At 41.6% G+C, this 13,340-nt stretch overlaps 1 protein-coding gene across 2 annotated transcripts; it reads right to left on the bottom strand.

The window, feature by feature from the left end:
• Positions 1–410: 410 nt before the first annotated feature.
• Positions 411–9,364, bottom strand: LOC311043552 (secretory carrier-associated membrane protein 1-like). 2 transcript variants are annotated; one of them, XM_084054848.1, is made up of 9 exons: positions 9,172–9,364; positions 8,129–8,209; positions 7,728–7,838; positions 6,737–6,842; positions 6,015–6,143; positions 5,165–5,324; positions 4,848–4,949; positions 4,604–4,721; positions 411–3,657 (listed from the first exon to the last, which is right to left on the bottom strand). In XM_084054848.1, exons 1-9 carry the CDS (start codon positions 9,226–9,228, stop codon positions 3,496–3,498), a joined length of 1,026 nt encoding a protein of 341 aa, XP_083910974.1. In that variant the 5' UTR covers positions 9,229–9,364; the 3' UTR covers positions 411–3,495. The 2 variants fall into 2 exon arrangements, with proteins under 2 accessions (XP_083910974.1, XP_083910975.1); XM_084054849.1 differs by lacking the exon at positions 9,172–9,364 and adding an exon at positions 8,992–9,082.
• Between the last annotated feature and the right edge of the window lie 3,976 nt (positions 9,365–13,340).

The raw sequence follows: 13,340 nt of genomic DNA, 5'->3' as shown, positions 1-13,340 counted from the left end.
AGTAAATGTATGTTAAGTGTGATAAATGTACAGTATGACTTTTGGATGGGGTCAATAACATTTTTGATAGTAAATGCAAAACTAACCCCTTAAGCAGATCCTGACACCTAGTGGTGGCTGGTGGGTGGTACAGTGACTTGTGGATGGTTGCTTTATGGGTGCGTGGATTATGCCAAATCCTAAGAACCGCACATTTCTTTCCATGGGAGGTTAGAAATGAAATGACGTTTCAATCTAGGCCAGAGTTTAATCCGTGCACAGTAAACTCTCCTGAGATCTCAGCACACAAAAGTAATGAAGCCATACAGAATGGGTGGTTTTGTGAGAATGATAAGTACACATTTCTTTCAATTTTTTATTTAATGTTAATACCATAAATATACAAAACTCAAACTATTTCACATGCGACAAAGGCGAGACAAGAGTGCATTTTTTCTTCATTTTTACATAAGGTTGATGATGAGGAACAATTTTTCAACTTTACAAAATATACAAGTGTCCCTTTCAGATCTGTTTCTTCTCAATTTCACATGGAAAATAACATGACCACAGACTAATAAAACAGCATTTTGTGTCGGAGCGCTCCACACACAAAGTCATCCTGTACCGAAGACCAGCTAGCCACATCGACACTCATTCGTTGCCTCATCTTAACAATTGACCAAATACTGGTTTAAACCACTGAGAATGAAAAAACGGGAACATTGATAGCAAAGGAAAACTGCCCTTAATGAGATGAACCAGCACATGTGATGAGGGAACACATCATGAAGCTGTGTTTAGGGGAATACAAGATTTAAAAACAAATCTATATGGACATTTGGTAGATTTCTCACAGCTTTTTAGGACATAGTGATAACACTTGAGGGTAGTGAATGGCTTTGAAATAGATCATCCAAATACATGCACATTCATTCACATGTCCACACTTCACCCAGGGTCAAGTTGCGAAGTCATAGAATACTAGCTAATCAATGCTAGGATGATATTGTTACAATACAATATCACACAAATAATACAATGTAAAAGCAAAATACAAATGGATTAAATTACACCATAAATAAAATAACACATGTTGCTTTCTGTAACATGTTCAACACAAAACAAAATACAAAAATAATCTTCCAAGACGATAAAAATACTGACAAAAAAATTAGGCCTATTCACTTTTTGACAGTTTGATCATCCAATTCATTAAAACCCACACATGGGCATTTCCAGTCACTAGAATCCAGTCTTTCCACAAGGTTAATACTAACAGTAGTACCAGTCACCAGTCTCTCAAAACGTCAAACACTCACCACAACAACGTAAGGTACCCTCAGAACCAGCTAAAGCAGGATACAAAGGCTATCCTCGTGTCCGTCTCTTGACTACAGTCACAGCAGTACTAGTCTATACAGCTTAACACTGTATATCAGCAGTACTTAATACGTTAGATAACTTAGATGTTACCAAATGTGTGTCCTGTCCAACCCTCTATGCTACCCTACAAGCACATCGTTCATGTTGACAGTCAAGGGGATTAAAATGTCCAGTCATCTACATAGTGACAGACAGAATTCAGCAGGATCAGTTTGTCAGTGTTGAAATGCTGAGGTGTCTTTAAGTGTTAATCTATGTATAGTGAACATATACAACATTTATACTATTTTCATGTATACAAATGAATCTCCAAAACCAATTCCGGGCTTTACCGTATTCTAGATCCTTCTCTATGGGGAAAGGCATAGGATATGATCTCCAACTCCCCCTCTGTGGGCCTATTTAGCATTCCTCTCTTTTATAGATTACAATATGTCCTCTCCTCAGCAGGAAATGACAGAAGGAGGTCAAAGCAGAGAGGCCACTAGATTCATAGTAGCTTTAGTTCTTTTTTTCATCTGATAGATGAATGAAGAGCTACAGAAACAGTGGGAAAGCCATGTAGCGGTTTGGGATTAATGCAGTACATAATAGTATGGGGCCTCCTTAAAGTTACAATCAATTAAGTGTCCCGGGCGAAGTGAAGGGCCAAGTGATCCTCTATATTATAAGTTTGTGGGGGGAAAAGCATTGACCTATCAAGCTGGGTGCTCAGTGTGTCATCACAAAAAGATTCAGCCATCATCCAATCAGTCGGGGGACATGCAACACCCTCTGACCTCACTTTACATAAAAACCAAGGGGACAATAAAGTAGGCAGACTTTACCCAAAACCGAGCTACCTCTGTAGCCAATCAGTACAGTCATTGCTCCAAATTGCCGGTAGAATAACTTTGCTGAGGACATTTCTACCATCAGGAAGCTATACATGCATGTCATTATCATGCTGATGCCGTCACGTTTTAGGAAGCCACAGATACCAACCCAGCCAACCTAATCATTCAATGTGGACAACTCAGAGTAGGAAATTATGGGTTGGTGGGGTTTGGAGAGGCGATCTTATCAAGAGTCTCAGAATAGAAGCACTGATATGGGAGTTGATGAGTTTTACCTTTGGGCACAATATGAAACAACACTGGATTAGAAAAAGGAAGTTCTGCTTGTTTCTCAGTGAAACACATTCATACGCAAGGCTCACCCTTTTAAACATACACTGTACTTTCAGTGTGAGCAAAACAACAGGGTTATGTGCAAAACACCATTACCAGATTATCACTTCACATGACTCAACTTTTTGTTTCAGACAGGCATAAAATTGGAGGTTGTCGCCATGACAGAGAGGAGTACTGTAATATACGTAAGTTCCGCCTAGTGCCTATTTAACCTCTGCCTCATATACGCTTACTGTACAAAAGGGTGGTTACGGCAAGACGTGTGATTAAAGACCATAAAGTCTCTGTGTCCTGATAGACACCCCACCGTGAAAGCTAAACATCCTGAACCACTAGTTAGCCCCTTCAACTAAACTCCATTACATTTACTGCAACAACTTAAACCCTATGTTCTTCGTTGTACAGTACGTCAAATAGTGAAAATAGCCGATCTACAAGCCCACAATGGAGATTACAACTAGATCGGCTATTTTCACCAAATGTTCGCTTATTATGACATGTCCAGAATAGGGATGCTAGGGTCCATATGGTTAAGGGACAGACGGGCAAAGGGGCGAAGCAAAATACTGATCTAAAAGTGAGTGAAAATGAATGTGCGTGCACACATGGAGTGCGCAATGCACACAAACAAACAGGATCGGTTCCACCTTGAGTGGAACCGATGAGCAGACACAGTGACCTGACTGGACAGCAGACAGGGTGGAGGATGTGACGTTCATTGGTAAATTGTTCTTAAGTGAAGGTGGACAACTCTGGTCACTGACTGGTGCTTCATAAATTCTATTCCCACTTTTCTTTTCAGTGCCTATGAAATCTCTGCAAGGTGACACTCACAAATCTACAGTGAAATAGATGAAACAATTTCATCAGAGAGCCTGCAGAACCAGAGTTGTACATCTCCAACTTTGGATTGTGTGTATGTGTTGGCGTGCATGTGTGTGTCTGTGTGTGTGTTTATTTAAGGAGTGGCTTTGAAGGTGCCACGGGCTGCGTTGGTTGCGGCATTTGCTGCAGCATTGGCAGCTGCAGTCTGGACGGTTTTGTTTGACATGACTCCAGTGGCAAACTCCTGCTGAGCCTTCTCAAAACTAGCACCAGTCGTACGGTACAACGCATGCACCTAGACAAGGAGAACAGGGGAAACATGATATGGGTTATGTTCTGAGTTAAGTACTACAACAGGCTTTCTTCACAGCATTAACCTCTTTGTATTACCTAGACAGTAAAATCCTCAATATTAATTTATGGGTCCATTCGTTACATTTGCACACTGTCGCAGTTACAAATGGATAAATGAAAACTGCTGAATTTACTGTGTATATAATAGCAATGACTTTTACATGAAAACAGTTTACCATTGTAGTCTCTATAGCATCAAATAACATAACACATACACCATTTGATTACTATTAGCAAGATATAGGGCATTTTTAATGCAAAGTTTTGCTCATATGTGACTTATATTTAGGAATTTGTTAACTTTAGTTAATTAGATTGCTGACTAACTGGCTAGTGAACCGGTAAATTGCCTTTCCGTCACCATATTAATTGTCTCTGTCAGGCGGGAGACTGGTGTTTTTGCTCCTCCTGAGCAGCAAATATCCGGCACTGTTGGACCGATTGGAGTGAAACACGCACAGTCCCAGTAGGCCCACTTCACATTTTGGCATATCAAATAAAAAAATGCTGGTTCATGACGCAACTCGCCATCTGTGCCAGACTAGATTTTCCGCCATTTTGCGGTTTCTTCAAAACACACTTTTTGCTACTACTCCTACATTTTGTGCAAAACAAATCGGTACACATTATCTCTGGAGTCGTGTGACCAAGGTATAAGTCAGTCTTTCCATATTCCATTGGCTATGACTGATTTCCAAATCTTGCAGGCCCTGGGTAGGCAACCTGGCCTGGCAAGGGAGCACACTTTTCTATCCCATTTTTTTTATTTTTTTTTTACAGTACTGTGACTTAAATATGGAGTCTTTATGGACAGGATAGCTGATGCAAAAACAGGGTATTTTTATAAAACAAAGGTTGGAATTATAGAAAGTTTGTAGGTGTGTTACCTTTTTAAACATGATGAGTGAGCCTACGGACAGTGCAGTGAACAGAGCAGCGATGAGCAACATTATGATGCCTACAGGGATACTGGTGTTCAATCCAGTAAGAGCTGCAATCCAACCGCTGGTAACAGAGAACAGTCATGTCATTGTTAAGCAAACACTTGCATACAGTATGCATATATGTGCATATATGTACACAAACACACACACACACACACACACACACACACACACACACAGTACTCACCAGGTCCCCCAACCGGCGATACCAATAGACTGTAGCACGTGAACCCCAAACTGACAGATGTAGATGAAAAAGAAGACGAAGAAGCGGAAGGAACTGTCACTCCTGTAGAAAAGATAGAAAGATGAAGCTGATCAGCAAAACTGTGACAGAAAATGAACGTGGGTACAATAAGTTCATGAGAGGGTTACTGAGTGACTCAACTGTAGCAACTATGTCAAATATTAGTAAATAAGATAGATTTGTGATTCATTATTAAACATTTCAGTGGCATTTCTGCCCAGAGGGCATGTTCATTTCTAAAACTGATATAGATTTACCTGAAGGCCCCATAGAGCGGTCTGTACCAGCAGACAAAAGAACAGGGGGTGAACAGCATGAACCACAGCATGGCCAGGCCAAAGTCTACACCACGGGACGCATCTACGCAGAACCAGGCCAGGCAGCCAAACATGTTCACGAACAGTGTCCCCGTATGAACTGGAGTAAAACACAACTCACATGTAACACACACACTGAACACAGTCAATCTGTTTGCTTCTATGATTTTGCTGTGGATGACAGTTGTGTGACCTGTCCTGCTCAACCAAAATCATCACAAAACTGAAAACACATTTTGAAGTCTGTGTGCTACAGGAAAGGGGAAGTATTGGGTACTCCTAAGTCATTCACAATTTTCATTTACTGTAAATGACATACTCTCCATTTTTTCCTCATGCGAATCAATAATGCAGACAGATCCTGTCAACAAGTCCTCTCTGCAAGGGAAAGACCTTGAAAGAAAACCCCCACCAAAGCATGTGTGAGTGCTGTTGACAAATTCAATAACTTACTACATTCTGAAATGTTTGATGTTACCATCAACTGCATCAACCTATATTTACAAGCTTAATTTACAAGCTGAAAATAGCATCGCATTGTGAGCTTGTAGATCTGCTATTTTCGTAGAATGTTTGCCTGTCATGACATGTCCAGAATAGGGACACCAGGGTTAAAATATTTCTCACCCAAATATGGAAACAATATTCATGAGTTTTAAAAGCAACAAATTCTTCTTTTTTTTCTTCAAATGAGCTTCAGCAACTGTCAACTGATTTTGTTAGAGCAGGTCACGTGTGTAATTCCTCAGAAAGAAGTCATGTGGTGCTGTGGCTATCATGATCCACTCACACATCCAGAGATTGTACATGATCTTGACAGTCTTCTGAAACTCTACTGGGATATCCACAGCAATGTCGTGGTAGAAACATGGTCCAACAGGGAACTTCTCTGGCAATGGAGGCCAGTTGTTCTTGCGCCCTATGGGAACAAAAACGTTAGTGTGTGTATAGTGTCTAGATTATCAGAAAATAAATCTATGTGTATAGGAATGTTTTTAGCTTATAGATACAGTTATTTTTGGCAAGTGAAACTGTCATACTAGGGACTATAAATTAGGCTTAAGTGAATTAAGTGTGTCAGATGATAACTACCTCCTGGAGCTAGGGGTGGGACGTGAATCACGTTTATTACATGTACATTTATTCCACAAAACTGTGGATGTATAAAATGAGCATTTGCAAATTAGAGATTTTACTATATTTTCGCCATTAAAATCTCTTTGTTGGCTTTTTTAACAGCTGCTGCCTTTCAAAACCCAAATAATACAGTAGCCAAATAATGCAGGAGCCAAATAATACATACAAAATAATAAATAAAAGAAAAAGTATATCTCTTTCGAAGTAAATAAAAGCTATATCTGTGTAGTCTGCAGGACCTCTGACTGCAGGGCTCAACAGTTTATTTTTATTTATTAATTAATTTATTTTTACTATTATACAGAGCCTCTACGATTAATAAATTGTGACGTTTTAAACTGCGGTTAGTAGTAAAACCGGTAGTCCCATCCTTACCTATACCTCCAGCTTGTAACTCTTTCTCCCGGCGATCGAGCTCGGCCGCTTTCTTCTCCAGCTCCTCCTGCCGTCTCAGCAACTCAGCTTGAGCACGTGCCTGATCCTGATGTATACAGAGATACTTGTCACATTTCACCATAGGTTAAAGTGATCGATTGGGTATTTTGACATGAAAGTGGTATGAGTTATTCACATTAAGTGATACCCATGCCAGGACATTTGCTTATGCAGAGGGGCACGTGTTCGGAGGTATGAACGCTTGTGCCAGAGGTTCAGCTAGCTTGTCAAGCAAAACTGAACCAACAGGAAATGCAACAGCTAACAAAAACATTTAAACATCCATACACAACATTTTTGTTTTTGCGTGTTGTGACTTCAAAGGTGTTTTTTAACTCCCCCCATTTGCTGGGGCTGACAACTGTGCTTATCGCTGAAAACAGGACGTTAACGGTACATAAGCTAATTACCGTCCGTTGGTATGAGTAACCCATACTATTTTGTGTCCAAAAAACGAACTATCCTATACATATTAGCCAGCGGCGCCGGTGATGGGGCACTGTGAGATGCAACAAGGTACGGAACGGGTGCACCGCCCCCGCCCAACTCAAATAAGTTAGGTCAAAGGTTTTTAATTTTAGGGTTCCGAACACAAACACACACACACACACACACACACCGACTTAAACGTCTCTTTTAATGAGCAGGTAAAGTAAGCATACTTTCTCTCTACACTCTACACTCTAATAGTTTGTGGGTGAAGTAGAGGAGAGGAAGCAGCACTTGGTGGAATCACACTGTTCTAGAGAATACAATAAGAAGGGACTTAGTGGCAAGATGAGATGAAACACTACCTGACAGCGCCACTGTTGGGCCGTATATATGAAAGGCAAGAGCCACAAGTAAAAGGTTTTAGTGTGGGGATAGTGTACAACAATTAAGTCAGTGTGTGTCTTCTGTCTTCGTGTTTGTGTGTAGGAGGGGGGGGTACCTGAGTCTGTTGCTGCGAATAGGCTGGAGGCTCTTCTGTAGGCTTCATGATGGCGGGCTGTGTGTTCTGGGAAGGGGCAGGAGTTGCTTTGGGGGCATTTCCAGGGGGTGCCTACAAACACACACACACACGCGCACACACACACACACACACACACACACACACACACACACACACACACACACACACACACACACACACACACACACACACACACACACACACACACACACACACACACACACACACACACACACACACACACACATTATATTACAAAGGGAAATGGAAAAGGATCAAATTAAGTCATTTAATCAGAGGTGAAGACACTAAACCTGATGTGTCTAAACCACATACAGACGCGGACATAACCACACATTAATAATGCTGGTTAAACTGACCGTTCTGGCATCTGTGAAGGGATTATACTCCTCCAGGCCACCAGGGGGAGCAGTTTGGGTCACCTGCGTCACTGAAGGATCCTAAAAGTCACAGAACCACATAGGATGTGAAAGGGTGAATGACTGCAGCCACATTATTATCATTTATTGTCTTGTTGCTCTAACAACAGGCTCATCAGTCAGTCAGTGCACTTATAGGGTTTTATCATTTGTGGTGATGGCAGGAAGGAGGGACAGAGATGGGGCGCAAAGTTCACTTATATATCACTTAATAAGTAACACTTATCAGGTGTAATAATGCTTACAGTCTGGTGTTGTGGCCAGTAAAACTTAAGTATGAATGTGAAGCAGAGGGAACTGAGAATGACCACTAATAATGCAGGGTGGTCTGAATAGCAGGAAGGGCCACTTTAATACAAAAGGAAGCCTCAATTAATTCAATGATGTTCTGTGTACTCAGGATACAGCAGCATACACAAACAGCAGTGATGTGTTCATCGACCATGTGGTTCCAAGTAGGGTCCATGAAATCTTAAAAGTTTGAGAACCACTGTCATAGACAACAGGACAGAGATATTAAGCGTTTGAGAGTGGTTGCAGAAAATATAGAGTTGTTATTTTAGAACATGTTGTGTGTGACTGTAATTCTGACAACTCAGGGTACACTGTGTACTTACTGTGTAGTTGTTATTATAACGCCACTACAACTAATGTTTTACTGTCATGTGCCCTTTGTTCTGAGCTGGCAGAGCGTTAAATCAAATCAACAACAACCCAGCAGAGAGTCGCATAATAATCATCTCATCTTTACACAGAGCATCCAAACAATGTGTGTGTGTGATCATCATCATCATCATCACCACCTCCCAAACAGCTGTGTGTGATGATTATTAGCTCGTCTTGCTACCTAGAGAGGAGGCGAAACGGAGCTACTGTATACGAGCTAGAAGTCAGCTAACGGGATTTCTGATGGAGAGGAAGAGGCTGGCCTATAATCATATCTGACTGGGGCTAACAGGCTAGTGTTAGCCGGGCTGGCTAACCTGGAAAGGGTTGCTGAAGTCTGGATCCGCAAACGGGTTGCTGTCAAAATCGGACATTGTGCAGCCTGGAGGTTCCTGTTGAAGAAGAGCTCCCCCGGTTCTCCAGAGAGAAGGTTCAGGTCCCTCGATCTGCCTCCTCGCTGCCCTGCAGTCTCTCTCCAGACACACAGACACACACACAGACTCCCCCCTGATTTAGCAAGTTAGCAGCACAAAGATGGCAGGAGGAGAGGAGGCGTGATGTGCGGCCCAGCACTACGTCACTGTTTCAGCACCGTGGACAGTGGTTCCCATGGTGGTCCCCATGGTGGTCCCCAACGCTACCCCGGGGGCCCCGGCACAGTAAAAATGTTCAATCAATTATCAATTAATATGCGTGGCTAGCCTTGTATCAAGACTATCATAGATGTATTTAATCGAGGCTGACTTTTATTTTAGTGTCTACGATAGTCTTGGCTAGAACCTCCCAGTGCGTTCTGCACTTTCACCAGTAAAGCCCGTATTTCTCCGTACATGTACAAAAAATATATATAAGGTGCTTACCCGGGTGCCCCAAATGTTAACGCACGCTTCGGAGTATTTGTGCAATGTATTAGTCCTTACTTTTCAATAACGAAGTGTTTTAATCCCGTCTGTGTCGGATTCTGTCGAAAGGTCCCTGTGTTCCTCAATGGGCGGTAGTAACAGGGTTCATCCGGTGAAAGCCAGAATTACACTCAATGTAAACAGGAAGTAAACGAGGGGGGAAAAATGGCGTTCGGCCAAAGACGTGATTAAAACACATATCTATTGAAAAATATGGACTAATACATTACACAAAGACTCGCAGCGTAAATTAACATTTGGGGCAACCGGGTAAGCACCTTATATATTTTCTTTGTACATGAACGGACAGGTGCAGACTTTACTGGTGAAAGTACAGGACGTAATGGGGGGTGCTAGTCAAGACTAGTGTAGATATAAACATTTAAAAATCGATAAAATACATCTGTGATAGTCTTGATCCAAGGCTAATGCGTGTCCATTTGGTTACATTTGGTCAGAGTTACAAATGGACAAATAAAACAGAGGTTTTACACTGTGGTTGTGCTACTGCAGCCTGCTGTAGCCTACCACCACATTTAATTCTCTGATTATACACTACAGAGTACCACATGTCAGACTCAGGTGAGCATCCGTTGTAATTAAGGCAGAGCTAACGTCCTGGTAGGATATCTGTAACAGGTGGTGGCCACCAGGGCTGGGAGGTGAACCACTGATCTATTAAGTCACTAGATGAGAGAAAACTTATATTAGAACAGCAACAGCATCACATGAGTCTGTAAGACGTTTTGCTTGTTGTCCACTCCCTCCCTCAGCTTTTTAAAGCAGTGGTGCTCAATCAGTGTGTGGGGCTGCAAAACAAAATGTAACATGTCCCAGTGAAGAACAAGTTCAGAAATATTGCAGGGTTGTGCCTACAGCTCCTGCTATTGGACTATTGTAACCACAGGCGCAGACCTTTTTAGTTTTCCCACACCATTTTATTTGGCAATAGTATGATTTGAGTAGACCTGAGAAAGAGTATGCAATTATATTACTTATACAATCAGAAACCAGGTGGGTGTTCAGGATCATGGATGTTGAGAATGTAGTTACATCATGTCAGGCTAAAACGTGAAACGGCATATTATAGCACCACCATGAGGAAAATTTTAAACATTTGGGGTGAAGGGTCTTGGCCTTCTGGGAGTGTGCGTGAAAAGGTTCATGCTGATCGGTCCAGCGGTGACTGAGATTAGCTGTTCACAGACACACACACACACACACACACACACACACACACACACACACACACACACACATATTAAAGCATTTAAATAATAATAATAATTATACCTTTTTTTCATCAATATATTCATAAATGTTTATACAACGAAATATAAAATGACAACACAAAACCAAACAATACATTCTCATAACTATGACAAAACAATGATGAAAAATGCCTACCGCATTGTTTTCCATGGGGTTGTTGCATTTTTGGACTATACAGATCTGATCAATATCGGCCACAGCTGACTGATAAATGGAACCTTATTAACCCACTAATCCCATTGATTTCTGGTATGCTAATTCTACAGAACTATATGTGGTGTAAAACCAGGAAATCCAATTGGGACAGTTCCTGTGTTGGGAGTCGATCCAAAGAGAAACTGGGATGGTGGCTTTGGAGGTAAATACTGTATGTAACTTGTTATTATTGTTATTATTATTTTAATGTATTATTATTATTGTTGTTGTTGTTAATTAGCTTTTACATTAATACGTTAATGAAAATAGATGAAAAATACAAATGTAAACATAAACACAAGAAACATAAGACATACATTTGCGAGCAAGAAAGCAATGAACACATTCGTTTATAGTGCAGGAAAAGCTACTCAAAGTTTTGAGAAATGATTTTAAGAGATCAATTCACTGTTAGACATACTGTACACTAAGAATTATCCACAGTAATCGTGCAGGACAGATGCAGGATTATTGAATATGGTACAGTATTTATTGCAGTTTAAGGTCAAGTCCATCTTGGACTTTGTTAAGTCTCAGAGCAATACCTTCATAGAAGCTGTTGTACCCCTCTGGATACGCCTGGAAACACATGTGAGCTCCGGGACACCGGTCGGTATTAATTCAGTCTGCCAGCCAGTGATAATCCCCACTGCCAGTGAGACACGGCTTGCAGGATTATTGATTGAATATGGTACAGTGTTATTTTTACAGTCCGAGGTTGAGTACATTTTGTAACTTTGTTAAGTCTCATCAAGTCCTTCATAACAATCCACTTCTACTCCCAAAAGCTGTAGTACCCCTCTGGATACACTTGGATGCAATCAGCCATAACATAGTGCTTCCCCTCATTGGGACCATTACAAGGTGGTCATTACCTGATGTGATTTTAAAGACATGGTCTTTCATGGGGACCTTGACTGGAAGGTTTCACTTTTCCTTGTAATCCAAAAGACCCATAACCCCATTACTATGTATACACTGTTCCATACTCTGTGAGGGCAGCTGTGTGGCTGTTTCCAGCAGAAACCTGAACCACATTCTCTTCTAGGACCACCTTCCATCCACTGGACCACCTTCCCCAGGACCACCTTCTCCGGGGCCATCTCAGGCACCAACTCCCAGGGCACCCTCATCATTACAGCTGAACGTGTAGATATGTCCAGCATCGCTGAGGCACACCATGTGCACGCCCCCCCCCCCAGCTGCCACTTGCACAATGCCCTCTGGCAGTGTGACAAGCACTGGTGTGATGACCTCTCCTGAACCCAGCTGTCCATCTCCTAAACCCAGCTGTTCGAAGATGCCCTGGCCCAGCACCAGGACCTGAACAGCCTCTTTCCCATGACTCCTGTGGTGAACTTTTACCTCCTTATATGGTGAGTGCCTTTTCCTTCTTGCATGGACTTCTTGTCTGGAATCTCTTTTAAAGGCATACAGGTAGAAAGATCCTCAGGTTACTTTAGTTTTGTCTTATTAACTGTTGAAATAAACCATTGGTACGGAGCATATAAAAGTGAGTTGCGAGCCTTCTTTTCATAAATTCATTAACTGCTTTACACAGATTTGCTCAGCACCAGTATACGGGGGTGTGCGTTAACTGTTAATTGATTGATCACAAATGATAACAGATGCACACAGTGCTGACAGTAGTAGCACTGATGCCACAGTACTGTACTCATTAGTCAGTCACTGTTTGTTGATTTATTTACATACTTAAGGCTGTGGGCTTAGTCCCGCAGGTTTGCAAGTAGGCATGTCCACTTGCTTGAGCGACCCCTGTTGGACAGTTCATGCTTACTGTATTAGATGGGTAAACTCTAGAGTGGATCAATTTGTGGCAATTTGATTAATCAACTCTGAGGAGTGAGTTGTATAGTTCTGAGAGACAGGGCCAGCACTGCTTGACATTTGGTGCCAGTAGCTGTCAGACGAAAGCATATGAGTGCCTCAGTAAACCTCCTTGGCGATGACGGTGACAATGACAGTGATGATGATGACGTTGATGATGATAATGATGATGATGATAATGACATATGAAAGAGTATAACTGAGCATGTGAAAACTGAGAGACTGTTTAACCATAACTAATAGTAGAATCATGGATTCCTCTAGTAATC

This window comes from Gymnoscopelus microlampas, assembly GCF_963454915.1.
Source record: "Gymnoscopelus microlampas genome assembly, chromosome: 4".
NCBI lineage: Eukaryota > Metazoa > Chordata > Actinopteri > Myctophiformes > Myctophidae > Gymnoscopelus > Gymnoscopelus microlampas.
The sequence above is the reverse complement of the archived record's forward strand: the minus strand, read 5'-3'. Positions and strand labels throughout refer to the sequence as shown.

Coding starts and splice junctions, on each gene's coding strand:
- LOC311043552 (XM_084054848.1), bottom strand. CDS start 9,228: ATGTCCGATTTTGACAGCAACCCGTTTGCGGATCCAGACTTCAGCAAC. Junction 6,144..6,736: donor GTTACAAGCTGGAGGTATAG/GTAAGGATGGGA, acceptor TTGTTCCCATAG/GGCGCAAGAACAACTGGCCT. Junction 5,325..6,014: donor CATGTACAATCTCTGGATGT/GTGAGTGGATCA, acceptor GTTTTACTCCAG/TTCATACGGGGACACTGTTC.